The sequence below is a fragment of the Cetorhinus maximus genome, chromosome 2 (assembly GCF_964194155.1).
Source record: "Cetorhinus maximus chromosome 2, sCetMax3.hap1.1, whole genome shotgun sequence".
Lineage (NCBI taxonomy): Eukaryota > Metazoa > Chordata > Chondrichthyes > Lamniformes > Cetorhinidae > Cetorhinus > Cetorhinus maximus.
The window spans coordinates 143,060,234-143,087,045 of record NC_135880.1 but is presented as its reverse complement, the minus strand read 5'-3'; the positions used below and the strand labels follow the sequence as shown (position 1 = coordinate 143,087,045).

At 43.0% G+C, this 26,812-nt stretch overlaps 1 protein-coding gene across 1 annotated transcript in view; it reads right to left on the bottom strand.

Moving 5' to 3' along the window:
• LOC144691428 (vitellogenin receptor-like) overlaps positions 1 to 23,876 on the bottom strand; it is a 44,978-nt gene extending 21,102 nt beyond the window's left edge. The window contains exons 1-8 of the mRNA XM_078559519.1: positions 23,795 to 23,876; positions 21,323 to 21,442; positions 12,608 to 12,808; positions 11,436 to 11,604; positions 9,856 to 10,030; positions 4,934 to 5,047; positions 2,847 to 3,034; positions 1,803 to 1,840 (exon numbers count right to left, since the gene is read on the bottom strand). Coding sequence (XP_078415645.1) covers positions 1,803 to 1,840; positions 2,847 to 3,034; positions 4,934 to 5,047; positions 9,856 to 10,030; positions 11,436 to 11,604; positions 12,608 to 12,808; positions 21,323 to 21,442; positions 23,795 to 23,876 — 1,087 coding nt within the window. The remainder of the gene's footprint in view (positions 1 to 1,802; positions 1,841 to 2,846; positions 3,035 to 4,933; positions 5,048 to 9,855; positions 10,031 to 11,435; positions 11,605 to 12,607; positions 12,809 to 21,322; positions 21,443 to 23,794) is intronic.
• Between the last annotated feature and the right edge of the window lie 2,936 nt (positions 23,877 to 26,812).

The following is a 26,812-nucleotide window of genomic DNA, read 5'->3' as shown; positions in this document are numbered from 1 at the left end:
TGTGATTTTTATTGGCTGAATGAGATTTATAATCTGAAAAATTGGCAGGTTAGATAGATAGTATTAGGCAGACTATTCAGAGAATTACAAAAAGTAACTGGGCAAAAAAGTCTGCTGATTAATGTTTTTCTAGAGCTGAAAAAGCAATTCATGTAATGCCCCACAACTTTGATCTTCACATTGCAGTGACTTGAAGGAACAACTCTACTGTCAGTCAAAGTTGCACAACATTGAGAATTAACCAAGAGAAAAAAGGCTGAGCTACAGCAATCCTGAAGTGCCTTGTGGTTTAAGACATGAGTGGGAGAGTGTAACCAGTTGTAGTGCCAGCTACATTCACTGGTTATCTAGTAGCAGGGAGCAAGAGGTGGTTTACATGCTCAGAGCTCTGTAGATTTATTCCACACTTCTTAAAAAAGACACAGCTGAACAGGAGCTTAAATTTGCTGGTTTCTATGCTGTCAATGTCTAGTCAGTAATGTAAATAAGTTTGAGTGCATGAGGCTGATTTGTTTCTCTATTTCCAATAAGCAGGCTTATGAGTGAATGTGACAGCAGCAGGTATGCCAACATTTTAAAATTGTGAAGAAAGAAGCCCTTCATTGGAATGGGACCCCTCCAAAAAAGCTGGTTTACTCGATTTTCAAAATAAAGGGAGACAGTCTCCATGGGAGACCCAAGACCAAACCGCAGCTCTAGCCAGAGTTAATACAAACTAGGCACTGTCAGGAAAAGCTAGCTTAGGAGAAAAATTTAGGCCAAGTGACAGGCCCAAGCCAACAAATGCATCATAAGTTGAGCAAAATCAACTACCTAACCCAAATGACCAATTTCAAATTATATTAAATGCTAAATACAAAGCAAATATCTCCAAACTAAATCAACAGCTTAGTTAGGCAGTGTACTAAACAGACTAGGCACTAAGTTTGACTGAAATCAAGTGGAATGGACAGCAACCCCAAGGAAAGCTTGGCAGATTTTACCTGTGGGTCCTCATTTGAATCCCAATTAGCTGGTTTCTCCAATCAGAAAACAGCAACTGGCTGGGGAATCCCAATGAAACAGAGCATCCCAGAAGATGTTGCGGCCTTTTGTGCTTACAAATAGATTAAGGATGTTTGTACTTGGTACAGTCTTGTTTCCTCCTAGCACCATTAAAGAAAATCTCTCAGCCACAAGGGCTTCTACAGCTTCACCTGGCAAGTACAATGACACTGCTCAAGAGGGGATTCAAATGTCATCATTTACACCATGGGTCTCCAATTTACATTAATACACAACTACTGCTAGACTAGAGCAGATAAGGCTCCTGCTAAAACCAGGGGCGAAAATTTACAGCAGCGGGATTTTACATTCCTGCTGAAGCCAATGAGGTTTAGAATGTCTTGCTGCATTTTATGGCCTTGTAAAATTCTGCCCCAGGGGTGTTAAATTAGCAGAATGTAGTTCTCCATTTTTAGCTACTCCTTTTGCATAGGTCAGAAAAGTTCACCTTGCTAATGCTAAAATGAGGAAACTGGAGTTACAAGAGTCCACATGCCCTTCAAATAAAAGCTACATTGTGGGCTGGGTTAATTAAACCACCACATCTGACAACGTTTAGAAGACGACTGTTCAGCTATGCAGTATGGGATTACATTACCTGCACAGTTTTAAGAATCAAGTTCATTAAAACTAAGATTAAAGTAATGGAAGGCCAGCTCTTATGTAAATTTTAGTGGGACACAAGCACGTAAGAAATGTAGTCCTGGGAGCAGTATTAGAGTGTTTAACCAGGGAGAAAAACAACTGGCTCATCTTACCACATCCAAGTTCGTCAGTTTTATCAGTACAGTCTTCACTGCCATCACATATCCAATCAGAAGGAATACATCTCTGGTGATCATCACACCAGAAGCCACAGGTGTCTGTTACTTCACTGCAGCTCATTTCATCAGATCCATCTGGACATTGCTCAATGCCATCACAGCGTAGCTCCCCCTGAACACACATGGTTCCAACTAAACATTGAAATGCACCTGAAGGAAATGTAATTTGTCAATGAAAAACTTTAATAAATGTGGAACAGGGATGAATGATGGTAAAATCATAAACTAGATGTTGAATTTTATGCAATAGTTTTTAAATGTGTTTCAGATTAGACACAGCCTCTCAAGAATCCTTTAAAACTGGTAATCAGGTGATTTGTTGCAGTGCCTACTGATCAGATTGCAAGTATTTATGGTCACCATGAATCTTGCTCTGTTCAAAAAGGTTCAATGCCCTGTAATTTAGATTTAGCTGCACTCCCTAACAACTTTTCTGATTTGAACATTCCCAAGTACCCCTTGACTGCTTAGGTTCTATTCCTTTGCAGCGCTCATGGGGCTGAAGTCTTATGAATCCTTTAGTTCAGTTATACACATTACCAAGGATTTTCACTTCAGAAAAAAAGTGAATCAGAATCTAGTCTCATCATACTAGGTACACCATTTTCCATCAGCAATGCCAGCTGACTTTAAAAATATAAAATGCCATGTAGACCACAGCAAATCCTTGGTTCAACTTCTTGAAATGAGGTAGAGGAAGAGTGAAAAAAACATTTAAGGCAAATTGGATAGAAGTGAACTGGCTTGAGTCAGTAATCATGAGATACTTGCTGCAAGCAAACACCCACCCAACTATTTTAAGCCATAGTACAAGGAGTGGGGGGCGCCACTTTCAATTCTCCTTCCTACTTTGGAAGGGGACAGCAAGAAAAAATTAACTAGTATTGTATCACAGCTTTAAATATAATAATATGTTCAGTTTCATGGCTTCTCATTTCAGGATGCAGAGATCAGAATAATGTCTCGAGATGGAATGGCTAGATACCTGGCTCATCACATGCTTCTGAACACCCTATTTCATCAGAGCCATCAGGACAGTCTCTGTCGCCATCACATTTATAGTCAAAGCTGACACATTCAGTTCCATCTTCACAAAGAAAGAAGGTACGGTCACACTGCAGTGTTGAACCAGGGTCCTGCTGAACTTCCCAAGTATCTAGTGAACAAATAAAGCAATGTTATACACTGTACCCCCTTAAGCATTGATTCTTGCTTAGCAAAAACTGCACATGGGGACCACTGAATTGAAGGAAGTTAGAAAAATCTTAGCTAATCTGATGGTTATACTGAACTATGCAAGCACAAGAGATATTGCCAGCACCTTATGCTATTTCCAATAGAAATCTCAATTTCTGTGACTGACCATGGTGCACAACCCCTTTCGTTTGGACTGCTCTGCATTTGACATTAGAGCACACCATCCTTCATAGGCCTCAGCTGTCCCATTCAAAGAGGCAAATTAGGTCCTATTAGCCAGAACATCTATAGCAATAAGTTCACTTCCCCACTCCTGAATTCCCTACATGTATCCCCTTGGTTGAGATCAAAAGAAATGTTCCATGTGCAAACTGAAGACACCTAGCTTTACCTTCCTCAGATTTAGACACCCAGTCTTGGATGATAAAAACAAACTGAAGAAGTCATCCTTGATCCTCACTAGTTTCCATTCCTCTCCCCAGCCACTGTTGTCAGTTGAACTAGAGATCATAACTGAGGAAATTTCAGTCTCAAGTGGCTGCTCTTTGATCTCAAAACTATAAACTCTATTTAGACTCAGCATCCATTTGATCAAACCTTCTAGGAATATGAAAACATGCATCTTATCCTACACTAGAGGCCAGTGGGCATGCATGAGTGATACATGGGCACCAATATCTCCAATGTGACAATTTAAAATTGTTGATATCATGACTGCACCCTTCCTATATCCAACCACCAATATTAAAACCATAGAAATGCATTCTTAAATCCCTCCGCCCAACACTAGCAGCCACATTTGTCTAGGGCCAGAATTTCAGAAATATTAGTCGATATCTTCTGACAATGCATTTAATTACCAGTTACAATATCTACTTTGGCTCAAGTGCTGACTGCCTATGTCTATATAAATGTTAGAATGTTTTTCCTACTACATTAGAAGGCGCTTACATAAATGCAAGTTTCTTCTATAGGAATGTATATCCAGCAGTATTAACTGGAATACACCTGATGGCAACTGTTTAGTAAACTAAGTGCTAGACAAGACCTCCTTAATATATTGCACAGACTATCAGCACATTTGAAGTTCAGTTGAGGAGCTTGAACCCCTCAATGTGGAATGAAGGCAAATATGCAAGTTAAGTCATAACACCCTGACAAGTTATCCATGACTGGACTACAACAGCAATCTAAAAGCTGTTTGTATTCACTCCATAGTTGAACAATTTGAAAGTCTACATCAATGCAGCCCCCACATCTGATTTTCACAGAACCAGCTGGCATAAGACTACAGGAAGTTAATCGGCTGAAAATACAATTTTAATGCATGTGTTAGTACTATTTTCTCCCAAGTGCTGTAACTGCATGCTTCACACTTACATTTGCTTGCAAGGCTTATGGAAGTAATAAGGGTGGCTCAGTTGGCAACACTGTCTTGGAGTTACATGGTTCTGAGTTCAAGTTCCACTCAGGCTTACCACAAAAAGTTGACAATCTAGTGCAGTACTGAGTCATCTTTCAGATGTTAAAATTATTGTAGGGTATTGGTTACAGTTCAGCAGGTTTGAAGTCTTTGCAGTCACATGTTGGTTAACCGCAAATCTCGACTCAGAACCAAATGTATAGTACAGGGTACAAGCTAGGAGCTGTATGCATGTACAGAAGACTATCCAACACTAGGCTGACCCTGGGTGCAGGTCATGCCCTCTTACATCACTGGGTGGTACTGTACCCAGTCTCACATTTACCCTATATGTGGGAGACTCACTATAGTTGACAGGCCAGTGTGCACAACACAGAAGGAATTAATACTTGTGAACTGTTAGTTAATTTGCTACAAGACATGTGTTTGCCAGATTTTAAGTTACCTGTAGAACAATCCTCACCATCTGGACAAAGACAGTAAACCCCATTAGTGTGTTGGGCACAGATGTCCCTTTTTGAACAGCCTCCATTATTAATTGTGCACAAAGAGCGGTTTCCTGCAAGTTAAAAAAAAAGCCCATATTGAGCCTAGAGTTGTATTTTATATACAACTATTGTTACTTAAGGTACAGGCATCAAGGACAACCAATGCTCAAAACGAAATTGAGCAACAATGGAAGGTCTAAAGATACAAAATACAAAACATTAATATTGACACACTGGTCATGCAGTAGGCATTTTTCCCCCAGAAAGAAATTAAAGCTGAACAGGATCAAAATTGAGAAATTATATATAGTTCAAATTCAGGTGAACTGGTATTGCTGAGAGCAAAGAATAGCACAACCACAAAAAATGGACAAGAGCAAATTAGAATAAAATCCTTATACACTGGAATTTAATTTAACAACTGGATATTGAAGGAGGTTGATGCAAAAACCCAGAACACAACTTGATGTCAAACAAAAGTAAAGTTGAATAGAGAGAGAGAGAGAGAGAGAGAGAGAGAGAGAAAGGAGCCATGAGATGAAGCTTGATTTGTGAAAAAAGAATATCATTGGACAGTTCTAAAAAGGCTGTGATACCCATGTCTATTGTATGCACCTAGAGGCAAAGTTGATCAATAGAATTAAAAGGGGGAGATTTGATATAATTTGCTTTCTAGATGAGAAAAGGGATAAGTTCCATCTAAGTAACAAGTTAAGTGTTTAGATATCCTAAAAGTTAAACTCCAGATGTAAGGAAGGCCAACTTAAAAAGCACAAGAACCAAAAAAAGCCCAAATGAGGTAAATGAGGCAAGTGTGAAAAGGAAGAGCAAATCGGTATTCTGCAGGGTCAGTGCTTGGACCAAATTTCTATATTTATGGCATAATTATTGCCGTCAAAATGCAAGCTTGCGCCAACAGGTAGGACAGAAAGGATTCAGTTACAGATGCACTGTAAATAATCTGTAAAGCAGAACTGCAAGGAATGGGGTTGAAGTACAGATTAGCATTTCAAAAATGAAATTAGAATGATAGTACTTAATGGTTCAGAGGCTGTGGCAGCAAAGAGGGAATTTGTGTAGGAAGGCTCATGTCCTGTCAAATGGGGCTAGATTTAGAATAGGATTCCAAGCACACCAATTGCCACATTTGTTAGAACACAAGCTCCAACAAGTTTTAAGTTCTGGCAACATCTTAATGTTTAAAAGAGATATTGGGAAATATAGACTGGTATCAAAGAATCACAAGAGCTACACTGGCATTTCCAGTAATGGAACCTTTAAAATCTAGATTTTAAAAGCTGATTAACTTTTGAATCCTTAAAACCAGCACAACTTACTGCATGCCATTGAGCTCAAGACAACCCATTTAGTTACAACTGACCCTTACCTTCAAGCATAGGTATCAAAAGTGAACTTACTTCACCATATCACTCAAATACAGTCATTAATTTACCTTCACATTTTCCAGATACTAGAAATGTTCCTCGAGGACAAGCACACTTATAGCCTTTAACATTCACTGGTGACAGCAAGCATATATGGCTGCATTCTGCTTTTTGACACTGATGACCATCTGCAATTCCAAAAGGATAAAACTTGAGAGACAGGAGTTCTAGTGAATTGGAACAATTACCTCAGGGGATGTAACAAAAAGCAGGCTACTTGCTTCAAATGTATCAGGTGTTGTAAATGGTTAAACTTTAAAAAACTGTATTGGGGTCTAAAGGATAGCCAATTAGCATTCACACCTTGATACAAGGCCCATGTGACTTACATTTCCATTTAGATGGCTTTGAGGGAAGAGACCATAGGAAGCCATTGTAGGATCAGGCTACAGGTTTCCCCCCAAAAAAAAAATCACCAACAGGGTCAGGGTGGGGGTCAGAGAGACCAAGTTCATGAGGATTTAAAAAGCTGGAAGATTGCATATCTTTGGCTAAAGGGAGATCTCTGGGGTAAGCTGCACTGTGAAAGTTAGTTTGTGCAGGAGCTACACATCACTTTGGACTGGTTCCTAGAGAATGAAGGTCAAGATTTTTGGTAATTTTAAATGTTAATGGGCTTTTCTATAATCTAGAGCACAAGCTAAATACTGAAGCTGTTTAGTCAATGTTGCTTTTTGTGTTACTCAAATCTTAAATGATCCTTCAGCTATTCACTGGAAGTTCAAATTTAAGGTCATTAGCTTTGAGATTGTAACACTACATATTTCAGCTGACATTGAATTTTTAAAAGATGGACCTTTTGGTTGGAGTGTAGTGTGTACATTTTAGGTGAAAATGCAAGTAGTTCTAATTATATGGAGAACAATTCACTTTAAATCTAGCTGTGCGTACCCTTATGCAAAGCCAACATCAAACTCACCACCAACACCTGGGTGGAATGAGTAAAGTCTGATCTTAGCTACAGCAATGTTATTTCTTTCCCATCCAGAATCTGCTTGAACAAAAATTAGGCATGGTCTTTGCTCATCCCCAGATCAGCTGACTATGCAGCAACACCAATATTGGCTTATGGTGTGATTGCTCTAATATGTAGAAAAGAATGATAGTGGTGGTGGGGGTAGAAAGATTGCCACAAATCCATTACTGTCTTTGGGTTAGGTTAAAGGCCCAAGTGGACAGGGTTATGCAGTGTTCTAGCCAATTACCAGCTGCATTGTTTGAATTGAGGACAGACGAGCCAGAGACACCAAGTTCAGCTTGTCCATTAAAACAAATCTTCAGTAAAGTTTGCCTAGACTAGGTAACAAGTGGAGTCAATGTTCATGAGATTGCACTTGGGAAAATACCAAATCAAGAAAATGGAGGCAAGTCATGGCTTTGACTCTAGTAAAACCAAATTTAGTGGAGGTGTGGTAAGGAGCATTGTTTGAAGTAGCTGCCCAAGTGTACATCTAGGTATGATATTATAGACTACAGCTCTCCATGAGCTAGAACTTACTTTGTTGATGAGGATATGTTATGGTCAATATGGAAACCAGTGCAGGTTCTAGCAAAACCTCTTGCTTTTTCAGATGGTGGGATGTACGTAGCACTCTATTTACTTCAGACCAATAGAACCAGTCTTCAAATACTGAAAATCCTTGCGGTTTTCTAATGTCCAAGTTATGTAATGAGAATCTCCCACTGCCATCCACCTTTACTGTTTCAACAGACTTGGAAAAATGCAAAAATAAATTAGCCAGCTTCTGGACATATTGCACAGCTGTGATTTTGCTTGTAAAGGCCTTAAGGCATCATGGGACTAATTATTCTAATGGTTTTCCCACTAGTGTCATGGAATTAAGTTTTGCAAGCCACTGGGCCAATAACCTGGCATTCTCATTCAACATGTTTTGGAAGCACCACCACCAGGACTATTGTAGCTCCAGGGTAGGCCATCTTCATTGTAAAGATGGTGCAAAACTGCATTCTTTTCCCCCACAAGTCCAACAAATAAAATTCAGTTTATTAAATTTACATTAAGGGCAAACTAAAATTGTACATTGCTAGTTTTGTTGAAGTGCAGAATGGCTGTCCATTTAAATGATGTTTTCTGAACTTGGACCAGCCCAGCTGTTTGGAAGTCACTTACACAAATTATGTCCACTAAAATCCCCACAACTACATACGCTGTTCCTTCGCCTCTGTCACATCTGTTCCGAAGATGCCACTTTACAAAACAGTTCTTTTGACATGTCTTCCTTCGCCGTGGTTGACAGGGCCCTCAACCATGTCCGGCCCATCTCCCGCACATCCACCGTCATACCTTCCTCTCCCTCCCAGAACCATGATAGGGTCCCCCTTGTCCTCACTTATCACCCAAACAGCCTCTGCATTCAAAGGATCATCCTCTGCCATTTCCACCTACTCCAGCATGATGCCACCACCAAACACATCTTCACTTCACCCCCCCCCAAATCGGCATTCCATAGGGACCGTTCCTTCTGGGACACCCTGGTCCACTCCTCCATCACCCCCTCCCCGTGCAACCGCAGAAGGTTCAACACCTGCTCCTTTACTCTCCCCCCCGCCACTGTCCAAGGGCCCAAACACTCCTTTCAAAGTGAAGCAGCACTTCCCTCAATTTAGTCTACTGGATTCGCTGCTCCCAATGCGGTCTCCTCTACATTGGAGAGACCAAACGCAGACTGGGTGACCGCTTTGCGGAACACCTTCGGTCTGTCTGCAAGCATGATCCAGACCTCCCTGTTGCTTGCCATTTCAACATCACCCTGCTCTCATGCCCACATGTCCATCCTTGGCCTGCTGCAATGTTCCAGTGAAGCTCAACGCAAACTGGAGGAACAGCACCTCATCTTCCGATTAGGCACTTTACAGCCTTCTGGGCTTAACATTGAGTTCAACAGCTTAGATCATGAACTCTCTATTCTATCCCCACTCTTTTTCCAAAAATTATATATTTTAATATACTTTTCTTCTCCCACCTATTTCTATTATTTTTAAAATTTTTCCATCCATTGTTTTATCTCCACCTTTTAGCCTATTTCAATCCCCCCCCACCCCCCCCACCCCCACTAGGGCCATCTGTCACTTGCTCATCCTGTTTTCTACCCTTAATGTCACCATTAGCACATCCTTTAGCTAATATCACCACTGTCAACAACCCTTTGTCCATGACATCTTTGGCAATCTCTCCTTTGCCTCCACCTATCACTGGCCCTCTATCCAGCTCCACTTGTCCCACCCCACCTTCCTTAAACAGCTTATATTTCACCTCATTTCTATTTCACTTTAGGTCTGAAGAAGAGTCATATGGGCTCGAAACATTAACTTGTCTTCCTCTCCACAGACGCTGTCAGACCTGCTGAGCTTTTCCAGCTATTTTTGTACTACATATGCAGTGTTCAGACACCAGACGACAGAAGTGTACTTACTTCGTGATCATCACTGAACCAGTAAAGTCTCTCTGTTGAGTAATCAAGAGTCAGTCCAATTGGCTCCACTAAATCAAGAACCACAACTACTTTTCTTCCAGAGCCATCCATTCCTGCTGTCTCAATGTGTGCCTTGGAGTATATATTCTCTCTCTGGTTTACCCAGAACATGCAACTGAAAAAGAAAGTTCAACACTTGATATATTTTAGTCCCTTAACTAGCCTCTGCTGGATTCAAGATCTCCTACTTCTCTTCCCACCTAACTCCAGTTACTTCAGTTCTACAGTTGAAGACATCTAAAAAAGTGTACTGTCTATCCAATTCCATGCACTGTTTCAATTGAAGGTTTATCCAACTAACCCTCGAACTCAAATTTCATTTCCTGTTCCTCCGATGCTATATGCTCCATTATTTTTGATGCCAAGTCAAAAATTCTCTTCCCTAACATTCCCTAATTCAAAGTTGATAGATTAAATATAGCTACCATAATTGGGAAAGATTAGATTGAATAGAAGTAACAGTTCACTACTCTTATAAATTCAGTGCTGGGAATATTGAAGTCTGACAGCATCAGTAGAGAGAAAGTGTTGAGTTGACTGGTCTTCAGAGCCAAACTTCTAAAGAATAGACATTTGACATCACAAACTATTGCTCTCCAGTTACTGCCAGAGATCAGTATTCCCAGCACTTGGTATTTCCCTACTCCGTGAGGGTGACCATTGAAGAAGATTCAAAGCATCTCCAATTCCAACTCCACAACTGTCCCAACAACATCTTTCTCCATTCTTTTGGCAAAATAGTTAAATCCTCTAATTGGGTAACAATTAATGGAACAATTACCCTCCACTCCCTCAAAAGTCTTTGCTACAAAAGGTCCTCAACCTTCTCTGGAAATAAATCTTTTATTAGAGCAGAGAAAGGAAATCCCCTCAATTTCAGTCAAATTCTAAGATAAAAGGAAATTAAGTGAGCCTGCAGAGTTTAAAATCAGAAGTTTGCATAGAAGGTGGCTGTCTAGTTTATGTAAAATAAACTGTGGGCACTGCATGCCCTGAATGTCAACTAAATGCTGCCAGACCTGTGGAGTATTTCCAGCACTAAAAAAAAACTGGAGAAAAATGAATCAAAACTAGCCTGCCTCCTTCCCTCCCCAAACCCTGTCAATTGTTTACCACCTTAAAAATGATTTCTGCAGCAGAGCTTTGCTTGCTCCAATAAGCTTTCCTTACCTGCAGAAAATGATAAATTGTGATTTCTCCACATGTACTCTCCAGTCAGGAGACTTACCCCACCACCCTTTATTAAATTAAGACTTAAAATTCTATAGAACTTTGTGCATGTCATGTTTAACTATAATGCCTGAAAAGTGAAAAGCATTAAATGCAAGGTAATGTTACTCATCAGGTCGGGAAATGTGCATACTTGAGATTTTCCAACCATTACTTTTCATGGAAAACTGCATATTCCTAAAGCAGCATGAGCAATGCACTTCTCAAGCATGAGCATATGGTGAGAAGTGATCAAAAATCTAGTTTTTAAACTAAACATAATACCTTTAGTTCCACAGCAAGTTTCATACCTTTTTGCTGGAAAGAGAACTAGTTGCTCTGGTCTTACATTCTTCTCCAGAATAGTCACAAAACCATTGCCATTAGCTATGCCAGCACAAATTCTCTCCTCAAGGTGGTTGGTCCAGAAAATCAGCCCAGTGAACCAGTCAACAGCTATACTAGTCACTCCTTTAGCATCTGATAAAAGAGGAGTTCAGTGTGAATTGTAAAGTCACCTAGTCATTAATTCCAATTAAGTTACAATAACAGACTAAAAACCAAACTAAATTTAGTATTGTCAGCAGAGCAATGGAGGGAAAGATACTTACTTAAAAAAAGCCGGTTGTCCCACCAGAAGGGATGGATAGTAGTTTCCCTGCAATAGAAATTCTACCACAGGCCCAACTATCTAGAGCTGCTTCAATGGCCTTTCCTCAAACAAAAAAAAAAATTCAAACTTTTTTGTCCAAAGACACCAGTCAGGAATGTGATAGACTAGGCAACTCCAACACCACAAGTAGCTCAACAGCATCCAGGACAAAGCCTGCTTGATTAGCATCTCATCCGCAACATTAAATATTTATTCCCTCCCACCAGCAGAGTGTCAGCAGTGTGCACCATCTACAAGATGCACTGCAGCAGCTCAGAGATCCTTCAACAGCACCTTCCAAGCCTGTTACCTCTACCAAAAAAAGAGAACAAGATGCATGGGACCATTACTTAAATGTTCCCCAAGTTTATATTGTTGTTGCTTTACTGACTGGGTTAAGATGCTGGAACTCCCTCCCTTACAGGGCTGTGGATGTACAGTACTGCATATCAACAACAATAGCTCAATACCACCTTACAAGACAATGACTGCACAGGTCATCAACTAGTTCACTGAGTGAACATCAGCTGTATTGACAGACCTTTAGCCACTGCAACACCAAACCGCATCTAAAATAAAATAATTCAGCAGCTAACAGATTGCAAATCTACCTGCTTGTGATTTTTATGAACAGTTTAATTGAGCATTCGTATGGGGGAAATTGTGCCAAGTTACAACACAAGGCATTCCATGCCTAGTAGGCCATTTGAAACTAATGCAATGATTCCACAGGATGGAGACAAAGTTCTTTGGATGAGTAATAAAAAAGGTACATTTGCAGACACACAAGATGCACACAATACTACTGCAAGAATGAGTCAAAATAATTACCTGTGTAAATTGGAGAGCTTGAATTCTCAGCTAATGAAAATATAGTCCCTTTTGCATCCACCCAGTAAAAGGCAGACTTTGCTTGGTCATATGCAATAGCCACAACTTCTTTAGCAACTGCAATTGAGACATATTTCCTGCTGGTTAAATCCAGTATTCCTAGACTTTGATGTCCCGCTGTCAAAATGAAAGCAGTGCCTTCTGCAAAAAGAAAAGATTCGTATCTGTTGTGGGTGTTATCACATTCCAAGATGTCTGTTACTATTTAGTTCTCTGCTGTTAGTGGTTATCTTTCTACACAGAACAATACACTGAACTACTATTTGTACAGTTGTGGTGCAGGGTACACAAATATGAATATTCATCTTCATTAGAAAGCATGAAGGCTGGCAAGAGGAATGATAGAAAATTTTGCAAGTGACAAGCTAATTTTGTCCAACACCTAGAATGGTCATTAAAAAGTTCAAACTCTGGTAAGAAATGGTTTATACTGAAAAGCCTAGTGACCATTAGAGTTGAACATTTCTAGAGACTTGATTAACAGTGAAAAATGATTTTTAAAAACACAAGTTCTGGACTTGTTTGCTAATTTTAGCATGTCAATTGAGTCACTCCACAAGAGGGAATTAAATTATGCAAGTACTAAACACTGCAGATAAGAGGGATAAGCAAACAACACTTCATAGTTGCACTGACATGGCATAAAAAGCCTGACCTGAAGTAGCATTGCATAAGTGTATGCAATGTAAAATCACGGGAAGGGGTAACTTTACTCAAGCAGACATCAAGCTCCTCATGCTGAAATGAGGATCTTGAGATCCCAACTAGGGTCAGGTTGGGTTTAAAGCAAGCAGCATTATGGGAATAAAAGCAAATTTTATTTATTTTTGAAAAATATACTTTATTCATAAAATATCTGGAAGGACATTCCAAAACATTTCAAAATCACCATCACAAAAGTACAATCAGATTCAACTTTTACACATGGATCACAAGGTGTATCAATGCAATCAATGAATATTACAATAGTTTCAACATGGTCAATGCAGACAATCAGACAATGGTATTGGAGTTATCAACATACATCATGTTGCACTCTGAGGTGCTTCAATACAATTATAATTAGTATTCACTGCATACATTCATTTTGAGCTGTACAGCCCGAGGGGCTCTCAACAGTTCCCAGTCCCTAGGTGCACTGTGGCAGAAAGGTCTTAGACAGCGACCTTTCCCCATTGCGCCTTTGCGACAGCTGCCCCAAGATTTAGTCCGTCCCTCAGCACATAGTCCTGGACTTTAGAATGTGCCAGTCTGTAACACTTGGTCGGTGACAACTCTTTGCACTGGAAGACTAACAAGTTTCGGGCAGACCAAAGAGTGTCTTTCACAGAGTTGATGATCCTCCAGCTGCAGTTGATGTTTGTCTCGGTGTGTGTCCCTGGGAACAGCCCATAGAGCAGAGTCCTGTGTCACAGAACTGCTCAGGATGAACCTCAACAGAAACCACTGCATCTCTCCAGACCTTCTTTGCAAAGGCACAATCCACAAGGAGGTGAACAATGGTCTTGTCCCCACCACAGCAACCTCGAGGGCAACGTGCAGAGGGGGGGGTGGGGGGAAGACTCCAGGCGTGTTGGAACAATTTGACAGGGAGGGCCTTTCTCACCACCAGCCAAGCTACATCTTGGTGCTTGTTGGAAAGTTCTGGCGATGAGGCATTCTGCCAAATGACTGACAGTCTGCTCAGGGAACCATCCCACAGGATCCACCCTCTCCTTTTCCCACAGGGCCTCTAAGAAATTACGTGCTGACCACTGCCTGATCGACTTGTGGTCAAAGGTGTTTCTCTGCATAAATTTTTCCACCAGGGACAGGTGGTACGGCACGGTCCGGTCCAACTACTTGGAGCGTTCCGCGGCAGCGTGGCCAGACCCATCCTTCGCAACACCAGAGACAGTGACACTTAGTGCACTTGGTTTTTGTGTACCAAGGGTCTACGCACAGCTTGATGCAGCCGCACACAAAAGGTGGCCATCAGTATGAGGGCGACGTTGGGCACGTTTTTTCCCCCTTTATCTAGAGGATTGAACATCGCGTCCCTGCAGATGCAATCTATTTTTCGACCTCCAGACAAAGCAAAAGATGGCATGTGTGATCGCCATTGCGCAGGAGTCTGGAATGATCCAGACCTCTGCCATGTACAGCAACAACGAGAGTGCCTCACACCTGATGACCAGGTTCTTACCCGCAATGGAGAGGGAGCATCACTCCCACATACCCAGTTTTCTTTTCACCATAGACACTCGCTCCTTCCAGTTTCTAACACATGCCCTGGTCCCTCCGAACCACATCCCCAGCACCTTCAGGCCGTCAGCCCAGTGAAGGGGACAAAGGATCGGTCAGCCCAGTTCCCAAAGAACATGGCCTCGCTCTTCCCACGATTTACCTTGGCTCCCGAGGCCAGTTCGAACTGGTCGCAGATGTGGATCAGTCTGCGCACCGACAGCAGATCCGAGCAGAAGACGGCGACATCATCCATGTACAGGGAGGCTTTGACTTGAGTGCCTCCACTGCCTGGGATCGTCACTCCTCTTATCCCCAGATCCTTCCTGATGGACTCAAAGGGTTCTATGCAACACAAAAAAGGACAGGGGAGAGAAGGCAGCCCTGCCTGACTCCAGATTTAATAGGAAAGCTATCTGATTCCCACCCATTGATTGAGACTGCACTACTGATGTTAGTGTAGAGCAGTTGGATCCAAATGCGAATTCCCTCCCCAAACCCCATTTTGGAGAGCACATCCACCATGTAGGTGTGCGATATTCTGTCAAAGGCCTTCTCCTGATCCGGGCTGATGAGGCAGGTGTCCACACCCCTGTCCAGCACATAGGCAATCGTATCCCTGAGCAGCACGAGGCTGTCAGAGATCTTCCTGCCTGGCACAGTGCAGGTCTGGTCAGGGTGGATCACCAATTCCAGAGCAGACTTGACCCGATTGGCGATGACCTTGGACAGAATCTTATAGTCCATATTCAACAGTGAAATGGGTCGCCAATTTCTAATTTCCTCCCTTCCCCCCTTGTGTTTGTAGATGAGGGTGATGATGTCTTTCCTCATGGATTCTGACATGCTGCCGGCCAGAAGCATACTCTCGTACACTTCTAGCAGGTCTGGGCCCATCCAGCCCCACAGAGCCGAATAAAACTCTGCCGGCAAGCCGTCGCTTCCGGGGAGTTTTACTCAAGGGCCTTAGTCAGTTCGTCAGGAGTTAGCGGTTTGTCCAGGCTCTCCCGTGTACTGTCGTCTAAGACCTCTGTGATAGAGGACAGGGAGGCCGTGCTGTCTGTGGGCTTCATGTCATACAATCCGGCATAAAAAAGGATTTGCTGATCCTCAAAACGTCGGACTGCGATGACTTTACTGAGCCGTCTTCTTCCTTCAGGCTGTGATCACAGAGCTGTGTGTACCTTTTGGAAGAAGAAACGTGAGCACGTCTCATCCTGCTCCACAGAGCAGACTCTGGAACGGAAGATGATCTTGGAGGCCTCCGAGGCAAAGAGTGAGGCTTGCTGGCTCTTCACCTCTTGGAGTTCCTCCTTGACATCGACCCCATCGACTGCAGCCGGAGCAGGTTCTGCATGTTTTTCTGGAGTCGGCACATTTCCCTCTGTTCCTTTCTAGCTTTCTGGGCGCCTTTGAGGATGAAAAACCTCGATGTTTCCCTTAAATCGCTTCCCACCAGTGTGTCAGGGACTCAAAGAGGGGTTTCACGGTTCTCCAACCTTTGTAATCCCTCTTGAGCTCCTCAATGTTCTCTGGGGTCAGCAGTTGCACGTTTAGCTTCCATGCCCCCCTGCCCACCCTCTGGTCTTCCTACAAGTGACAGTTAGCCAGTAGGAGGCATGGTCAGAGAAGAACACCGGCTTGACATCGGTGGATCTGACTGCAAATGCACGGGACACAACCAGGAAGTCTATCCTGGAATGGATGGACCTGTCTGACCGCGACCAAGTGTATCTACGCTGCGCTCCATCTGCAGGGTTGCTGAAGACGTCATGCAACTTGGCATCCTTAACTGTTTCCATCAAGGATCTGGACATAGCGTCCAATCTGCTGTCAGCCCTGCCTGATCGTCCAGCCGCATTGATGATGCAGTTGAAGTCACCGCCCAGAATGACCGGCCTGGAGGTCGCCAGCAGCAGTGGGAGCTGCTGAAAGACCGCCAGCCGCTCGCCCTTTTGTGCCGGGGCGTACACATTAATTAACCGGAGTGGAGCATTCTTGTACATTACGTCTGCTACGAGGAGGCGCCCGCCCACCACCTCCTTAACCTCGGAGACGGTGAAGTTGCTTCCCCGCAGCAGAATACCCAGGCCAGAGAAACAAGAGTCGTTTTCTCCTGACCAGATCAATGGCCCATGGGACCACCATCGTGACCATTGCCTGTAGGAGCTGAGGTGCGGTATCGCACACTCCTGCAGAAAGTCAGCTTTGACCTTGGCAAGGTAGTCCAAGGTCACAACACATCACGTAGATTTAATACTACGCGCATTTATGGATACAATCATTACATCCATTTTAAAGCATTTAGTCTCTTACCAAACCTGTTGTCTGAGTCCCAGACCTTTGGTCTGCTCCTGCATACCCAGTGTTCACAAATTGCCTCACTTTGGATGGGCTGAGGAAACTGTCCTGAACCTCTCCATTGGAGATGTTCTGCTCAGGTGGCATCTGGGGGTTCATGTAGAGAACAGGATTTGAAATGTCCTCTGTTGGAGAAGTCTCTCCAATCCTCTCCCCCTCTGGGGCATTGCTGTTCCCGGCTTCCCGGAGCTGGGTTGCGCTGAGCACTTCACTGCTCCCAGATTCCTGGCGTTGGGGTGAGCTGGCCTCTTCGGCTTATGGGCAAAGTTGGGGTGCGCTGCTCTCCTCATTGTCTCCAATGTTCTGGAGCTTGGGTGTCTCGACCTCCAACTCCCTAGAGCTTTGCCACTTCTTCTGTAGATGCCGCCCTTTCCCTTCTTCGTCGGAAGAGCAGCTGCCCTTGTCATCCGTGTCGGATGGGAGACACCTGTTGCCACTTGTCTGGGAAGTGGCTTGGTCTCTTATTAGCCCCTTCTTCCTTTTGGCTCTCTTCACCAGCTGCCACTCCCCCTGCTGATTTGCTGCTGCTTCCTCCTCCATTGATTCGCTCTGAGGAGTGGGAGGTTCAGGGGGCAGTGCTGTTGATTGGCTGTCTGCTGCCTCAATCTTTTCCTCCAACTTGTCGGTGTCCTCCTTTGTCCCGTTGTTCTCACTGGGGGCCTTGGTTGGAGTGTTGCAAGTGTCCTTGGCAGTAGTGACATGAAGCATTTCCTCTGCTTCCCCCTCATTGGCTTTGGCTGCCTGTGCCTAAGTGAGGCAGCATTTAGGGCAGTTCCTGTAGAGGTGGCCTGCCTCGCCACACAGGTTGCATCACTTAGTCTGTTTGCAGTCCTTTGTCTGGTGCCCTTCCTGTTTGCAGTTCTTGCAGAGGGCGGCACTGCAATTGGCCGCCACATGACCAGACTTGCTGCATGAGCGACAAAGTTTGGGCTGCCCAGCGTAGACAAGGTAGCCACGGCTTCCGATAGCGAAGCTGGAAGGAGGGTGGAAGATGGCTCCCTTACCATCGGTCTTGAGCGTGACCTTTACCTGGCGTTTGCATGTCCAAATTCTGAAGGCGTCTCTAACCTCGGTGCAGTTCCCAACCTTGTCGACGTACCTGGCGAGGAAGGTGAACACGTCAGTGACAAGGATGTAGGGATTGTAGAGATGCACAGTCACCACACGGTCCCGTTGCAAGGGCAGAGCAAAGAGCGGCTCCACTGTCAGGATCTTCATCTCCGGCTGGTCTCTCTTCTCCTTGAACACCTTCAGGAACTTGACGCAAGCTGCCACATGCTTGAAAGTCACGTCGAAACATCCAGCGCTGGGGATGTCTTGCAGGGAGTAGATCTCCTCTGCTTCAAATCCACACGCCTTCAACAGGATCCACTTGATGAAGGCCCAATCCATTGGTGCTCCTCCTTTACTGTCCTTCACCGTCACCCGAATGGTGTTACGTACCCCATGGTATGGGTCTTAACCGGTTACAGCCATTGCTTCACAACTACACTTGATCTTAGCCGAAAGGCCGATAAGTTATGGGAATAAAAGCAAAATACTGCAGATGCTAGAGATCTGAAATAGCTAAATGCTGGAAACACTCAGGTCTGGCAGTATCTGTGGAGACAAAAAAGAGTTAATGTTTCAAGTCCATATGACTGATTTCAGTATTATGGGAAGTCATTGCAGTCTACAATTATAGTAGAAATACACTCATTAGCCTGGTTTAAAAACCACTTGGCAGGTCAGCATTTGCTCAAACATTTTAGAATGCAGAGTGTGCTAGTGGATATTAGCAATTAATCAAATTGACCATGAAGCATCTCCCAATGGCAGGTTAATGTACCAGTCTGACCATCCTGAAAGACAGTCAAGATTGCTTGAAAATGGTCTGGAGATCTGAAGTTTTTGGCTTCAATTTGTGGGAAACTTTAATTCAGTCAGTATGGGTTCAGTGTTGAAGAAGTTTAGTGCAGGAGCTGAATTAAAGCTTTTCTTTTCCATAGTCCCAAGTATAGGAGTAGAGGGGTAAGTGCAAGAAAACGTGAGGACCTTAAGCAAAAATGTAGGTCATACAGAAAGGAGGAAGGTGTACCTTTTGCAAATATTGGATCACATTAGACAAGATTTGACCAGACAAAAATGCTCAATAGTTCAGTGTGCTCAGATTAAGATCTTACCTTGGATAAGTGCAGAAAGAGATGTAGGTTATAACACCATTTTAAATTGTTTTCCCTAGGAAATTCCACAAAGTTTAGCTGGGAGCAATATTTGTATCAGATTTAAGCTTTACACTGTTACAGGTTTTTGTCTTTTAGAAATTTCAAATCAGATTTGTTCTTGAAGGCTCCATGTTTGCTGTAGAAACAATTATTAAAATGGTCCTGGAGTGCTCTACAAACTCCAGGCATATTCACTCAATTAGTTCTTTTTTGAAAGCATTTTCTATATAGCAGGCTGCTATACTGGGAGGCTGGAACCAAAACTCTGGACACATTGCAAAAAATGAGGATAAAACAGCTTTCACATAATACAAAAGGATCATATACAAATAACACCAAGGAATCGCAGGTGGCCTGCTTCTGGGAGGCCTACTTGGACACCTTATCCATTACCAAATACAGTATAGGTATTTGTGTTTTTGTTTCGATTTCTAGCATCCACAGTTTTTTGCTTTTAGCTTCGACAATCCAATAGTTTCATGATTAAAGTACTGGTTCACTTCTCCTTTAGACAGAAGATTTGCTGTTCTTACTTGGCCTAGTCTGAAATCTACTGCAATGCAGTTGATTCTTCATTGCCCAATACAAGCCACTCAGTTGTGAAGGGATAGGCAATAAATGCTCACCCTGCCAGTGATCCTCATGATATGGGATTAAAACCCTAGACTGTATTCTCAAATATTACTATAAACCATGACTGCTTTTCAATCCTAATGTCCAGTTAAAATGGAATGGCATGGGCAAGGTTCCCTTCATGAAAACAGATTCAGCACCATCTGCATCACACTTGGGTTTGCAGGTGGCAAGGAAGGAGAGGTGGCGGGGGGGGGGTGGTGGGGAGTAAAAAAATGTACAGTATCCAACTTCAGTAGATGGCTGCATGCAACAATGACCTATTCTTCCCAGCTGGAAATCAATACTTCACTTTAGGCAAAGGACTAAAAGTGAAGTGTGATAAAGTTACTTTAGTGACACCTTCAAGGAGGTCAGTGTACAGGAAAAATGCAATACATTAGACTAACATGAATAGGTTGAAATGTAGGCACTTGGAAAAGTGGCCATCTTGATGCAGCCAGTACAAGAAAAACCAATGGCATCCACATGTAGTTACATTGCTTAAGGTGGGAAAAGCTAATACCCATACATGAAGATAAGTAGTGACAGCCTCCAAACAAGGGCAGAGAAGCCAGCTTGATAGCAAAGCTATGTTAATTACTTACCAGAACAGTTTTTGCCACCAGGCTGTAAAATCATGCCAGCTGCTGGGCAAGCACAATGTGCACCCCAAATAGTTTCTTCACACAAAATACCACAGCCCCCATTGTTGTCCCAACACTTCTTACCTAAGAAAGGCAGGATATTTAGAAAGTCAGACAATTTTTGCACAACTATGAATATATAGTGTATATTGTTTCACAAATGCAGACCTCTCCTTACAAATCAACCATTTGGGTGGTGTTAACCATTTTATCTACATATAGCAGACAATGGTTTTGTTGGTATGGTTTCCTTGGTAAATGTGAAGTAAAAGTCAATACTTTGGGTCAAATATTGGAATCGATCCATATACAATTTTGAACCACTCCTGTGCTGTGATCCAGGATCAAATTGGATGCCATGCTGAAATCCTTGAAGGGAGCAAATGGATACAACTCCACATTAACTTGGGCAATAGAGATAGAATTGTAAAAAGGCATCAGGAGATGAAGGGTGATGCAACATATTATAAAAAGGCACAAATTGAACATAAGAAATTTAACAGGAAGCCTGAATCAAGTTTAAAGTTCAACACAATCACAAAAAAGATTTAGTTGCCAGAAAAAGTTATCCAAAAATTAGTATGCGAAAAGCCAAGTTTAGACTTTACCACAAGATTCTGGTTCATCAGTCCCATCAATACAATCTGCAATCCCATCACATATTTCATGCTCAGAAATGCATTTGTTGTTGCATTGATATTCTGCACATGTTTCTTTATGCTCAGCTTCTGCAATCAAGAACAGATTAAAACTTGGTTTAAATACTAGTTTAACCATTATGTATTTTGATTTCCAAAAAAATGTACAAGCCATTATCTCCAATAAGTTCAGAACATTTAAGACACATCCAGGTTTGAATTTGGATTTTTAACATGGAGCAACACTTTGTAAAAAAAAATAAATAAATACAGAAGTTGAGATGTTGCAAAAGGCCCTCATATCCTGGGCATAGAAGGTTTTGATTCCTCTGCTATTACTAGGTATAGAAGACTTTATCCCTCTATTTTTCAATAACTAGTGATGGTGCTTTTGTCAGAAAAGGATTGCAGGGTTGACATAAGGCTATAATTGCTTAATTAGGCCCAGTGAGGAAAGCCTGGGTCTGCGGGTGGGGGGCGGTTGTGGGCAGGGGGTGCAAAGTTTGGGGAAAAAATTGAGCTCCAGGACTAGATACCAGAATGTGGCTGCTGCGACACCAGAGTCAGACACAAGGCAGGAAATTCTACCAGCTTTGCTCCGGTTGAAAAATTAAGCATTGGAGAAATGATTAGTCAGGGCCAGGAAATTTCTGGGCAGTTGTGTTCATCTGGAAATTTGGAATGAAATTAATCTGGGATGGTGTCGTGGTATTGTCACTGGACTGATAATCCAGAGACCCAGGGTCATGCTCCAGGGACTTGGGTTCAAATCCCACCATAGCAGACACCAACATCACAGCACAGGAGGCCATTCAGTCCATCATGTCTGTGCCACTCAGATCTAGCTACACTAATCCCTGGAGGCTATGGCAATGCTAGTGAATATCTAAAAACTTCCATGTCATGAGGCTTGACTCAACCCTTTCAGGCAGTGAGTTCCAGACTCACCACCCTCTGGGTGAAAAAGTTTCTCCTCACTCCTCTCTTAGCCTTCTACCTTTGTTTAAATCTATGCCCCCTGATTATTGGCTCCTCTACTACTGGAAAAAAAAAGTGCCTTCCTATCTATGCTCCTCAATCTTACACACCCCTATTAGGTCTCCTCTCAACCTTCCTTGCTCCAAGGAAAACAACCCCAGCCGATCCAATCTTTCTTCATAGCTCAGACCCTCCAGCTCATGCAGCATCCTGCTAAATCTCCTCTGTACCCTCTCCAGTGCAATCACATCCTTCCTATAATGGTGACTAGAACTGCACACAGAACTCCAGTTGTGGCCTAACCAGTGTTTTACACAATTCCAGCAGGTGACAGAATTTGAATTTATTAGACTTTTGCAGATTTTTATTGATGACCATTGCCAATGGTCATAGAAAAAACCCATCTGGCTCATTAAAGTCCTTTAGGGAATGAAATCCACTGTCCTTACCTGCCTACATGTGATTCCAGACCCACAGCAATGTGGTTGACTCTTAATTGCACTTGTTCAGAAGGCATTTAGGGACAGTAATAAATGCTGGCCTAGCCAGCAATGCCCACATCCAATGAGCCAAAAAAAAAGTGAATCCCACTTCAAGTGCTTTGATGCACTGAAAATCCAGAAAGCAACCCCTAAATGATCACCAAGCAAGGGCACAGTGGAAAAAAAAGTGTACAAGCAGCAGTTTAAGTACAGAAGAAACTCAGCTGTCTTAGAGGACCTGTTGGAAGTGTGGCTGACAAAGGGAAAAAAAGTGTTTTCCCAAAACATTTGATTCCGCAGCCATGATTATTAATAAAGGTATCACAGCAGACCACAAAAAAAAACCAAGACCATCAAAGCTTCCAACCCCATCCTCAACTCCAGACCTCCAGCAATTCTTGGGATGGTGAACCAGCTGCATTTTAAAAAAAAAAAATCTATTTGGCCCAGATCACAGAATCTTTGCGGCATCTACTTGAGTCACAGCACCATGCTTGATCTAAGAGCAAGCTTTCACTTACATCAAGGCAATGCTGCTTGAGACATTCTGGCCCACTATGACCCAGCTCTGCCCACCAAAGCAACATGCTTTGTCCCCAGGCCTGGGGGCAATCCTGTTCTAGGGACTGGATAGAAGTCACCTACCTGTGTACTATGCATCCAGAGGGCTGTTGGACAGAGATGAGTTAGGACATCATAGAAAAGAAGCCTTCAGTCACATGGACATGCAAGAAGTTCAAGGTTCCAATAAGGAGATTGTATGAGGAGCTAGCAAAGATGCCTCCAGAATCTAGATGTTTTGCCTGCACTGAGGTTCACCCGAGACATTATACATTCAAGGTAAAAACCAGACAACAGCAGACACTCAAGGACCATGGTGGATCTCCCAGCAGGATGTCAATAGTCCCAATTGACAAGGAGAACCAGCCAGCAATGACTAAAACTCCAACAAATCCACTAGGAACAAGTGTGACGAGAATACCTGCATTTGTAGATACTGCCAAAGATGGTCTGAGACCAAATGGAGTGACCATGAAAACCTTTTGACCAACAGATGACCTCATGGTCTACGATGAGCAGCTGGTCATCCAGTCTTCCTGCAGCCAGAAATAGGCCAGGGCATTGCCAAGTGCAGAGCACGGGCCCAATCTGCCTGCTGACCAGGCATTTAAGGTGATTGAAGGCAGCATTGCAAGTTGCCATGTGCACATGCACAGGCAGGACCAAAGAGAGTCCCCTCATAATTCCCTACCAGGTGATGAGAAAGGTTGGGCTTCAACTTGTTCGTTCATCAACAGCATAGTGAACTACTTCTCCAGGTGGGTTGAAGTGGTGAAGCAACTATAAATACTGCCAAGGCATTAAAGATATAGTTGCAAGCCACAGCATCCCAGACAAGATAACAGTCCACAATTCTCATGAGTACTTAACACATTTTGCCATCACATCTGGCTTCCACCACTGCACCAGGTCCAAAATACCCAGAGTCAGCTGGGAAGGCTGAAAGAGGGGTCTGTACAGCAGAAGTCCTCCTGACAAGGAGGACTTTCTCACAGCATTGTACACATACAGGTCCACCCCTTTTAAAGGTGGCCTGTCCCCACCCAAACTCTTGATGGGCAGGAAACTTCATTCACTTCCAATCGGGCTGAAAACAAAAAAAAAAAAACCATACCAGGGCTGGTAACTGAAGATTACCAGGGTATCCAAGCAGAGAAGTCAATTGTTATGGTGCAGGAGGCCATTCAGCCCATCATGTCTACACCAGCTCTGAATGAGCATCATGACTTAGTACCATTCTCCTACCTCTCTTCCACCAGTGACCCTACACATTTAAATAGAAGCAATATAATGCCTCAATTGAGCCTGCCTCCACTTCCACATTCCAGACCCAAGCCATGTGAAAAGTTTGCACATTATATTTGCAAAAGTTGCAAATCACTTCAAATCTCTCATTCTTGATCCTTTTTACTGTCTAGCCCCCAATGATTTTGAACACCTATCAAATCTCCTCAGCCTTCTCTCCAAGAAAAAAAACATCCCTACTTCTCCAATCTCTTATAATTGATGTTCATCATCTCTGGAATCATTCTGTAAACCTCTTCTGCACTTGCTCCAATGGATTCACATCCTCCTTAAAGTGTGGTGCCCAGAACTGTACACAACACTCCAGCTGAGGTCCAGTGTCCTATAAAAGTTCAACATAACCTCCTTGCTTTTTAACTATATATTAATGGGGTATAGAGTACATGATACAGTACACTAGCTGCTCTCCACCTGTCCTGCCACCTTTAATGACTTACCTGCAAACACCAAGGTCCCCCTCTGCTCCTGCAGATCCTGACCCTTATTTTATGTTGTCTCCATGATGAATTACCTCACTCCTCTGCACTTATCTGCCATTTATCTGCCCACTCCAACTTGTCTGCCCTTTTGAAGTTCTACACAGCCCTCAGTTCACAATGCTTTCAAGTTTTATATCATCCACATACTTGAAATTGTCCACTGCATACCAAAATAGAGATCATTAATATACATTAGCAGAAAACAAGGGTCCCAATATTAATGGGGAACTCCACTACAAACCTTCCACCAGCCTGAAAAAAATCCATTAACCATTGCTTGCGGTTTCCTATTACTCAACCATGCATCCATGTTGCTACTGTCCTTTTTATTCCATGAGCTATAACTAAGTCTGTTGTGTAATACTATCAAATGCCCTTTGGAAGTCCATGTACACCACATCAACAGCATTACCCTCATCAACCCTCTACCTCAACTCAAGCCTGTTAAACAATTTTCCCTTAAAGCTATGCTGGCTTTTCCTAATCAACCCACATATTTCTAGGCAACTATCAACTCCATCCTCAATTGTTTCTAGAAGCTTCCCCCATCACTAAAGTTAAACTGACCGGTCTGTAATCACTGGGCTTAAGACAGATTATGGCCAGTGTCCCTGCAATTCCATTCACTTCCTTCAATATCCTCAGATGCATCTCATCTGGTCCCAGTGCCTTGTCAACTTAAGTACTTGACAGTTGATTCAATACCTCCTCCCTTATCAATTTTGAACCCTTCTAGGTGACAGTTTCCTCCTGTCACCATGGCCTGGGTAGCATCTGCTTCCTTAGTAAAGACAGGTGCAAAATATTCATTCACATCTCTGCGCTGCCTCCATGGTGCAAACCCCCTTTTGGTTCCTAATCAGCCCTACTCCTTTTACCACCCTCTCATTTGTGCACCTATAGAAGACTTTGGGATTCTCCTTTATGTTCTATGCCAGTCTTTTCTCAATCCTTCACCTCTCCTCTGAACTTAGTAGTCAGCTTGGTTCTCAAATTATATTTTCTACCTGACACCCATAAGCACACAACTTTATCCAGTTCCTATCCATTTTCATCCAGGGAGCTCTGGATTTGTTTGCCCTACCTTTCCCTTGTGCCTGAACCATTTCTTTCAAGGTAACCCATTGTCCAGCTATGGCTTTTCCTGCCAACATTTGGTTCTACTCTGCCCAGCCTCATGGAAGTCAGCTATCCGTCAAATTCTCTCTCTGGATTGCACATTGTCCTTTTCTACCATCATCCTAAACCTTACGATACATTGTCTCAGTCTCCTAATATCACTGACAGGCAGAAGTAACCTTTTTCCTACAACAGAAGGTACCATCAGCAGACACTTGCCACAATTACAGAAAAAGACAATGTCTGGATTGAGGCCAGAGAGAGAAGGTATGTCATTAAACATGAGCAACCTTCCTCCTACCTGGAGGGGGGCAGGGGTCAGGAGCATCTCTGCCTTAGACTGCCTGACCCCACTGTGCAATGGACAGTTAGAGGAATGGACCCAGATGCCAGAACCTCAACTTACAGAAGTAACCAGTAGCAGAGACTACCACTTCATATCACACCACTGGTCAGCGATATGGAAGGGTTGTAAGGTCTCCAGACCCCCCTGAACCTTTGAATTCAAGGACCTGAAGGGTAGGGAAGATGGGGTT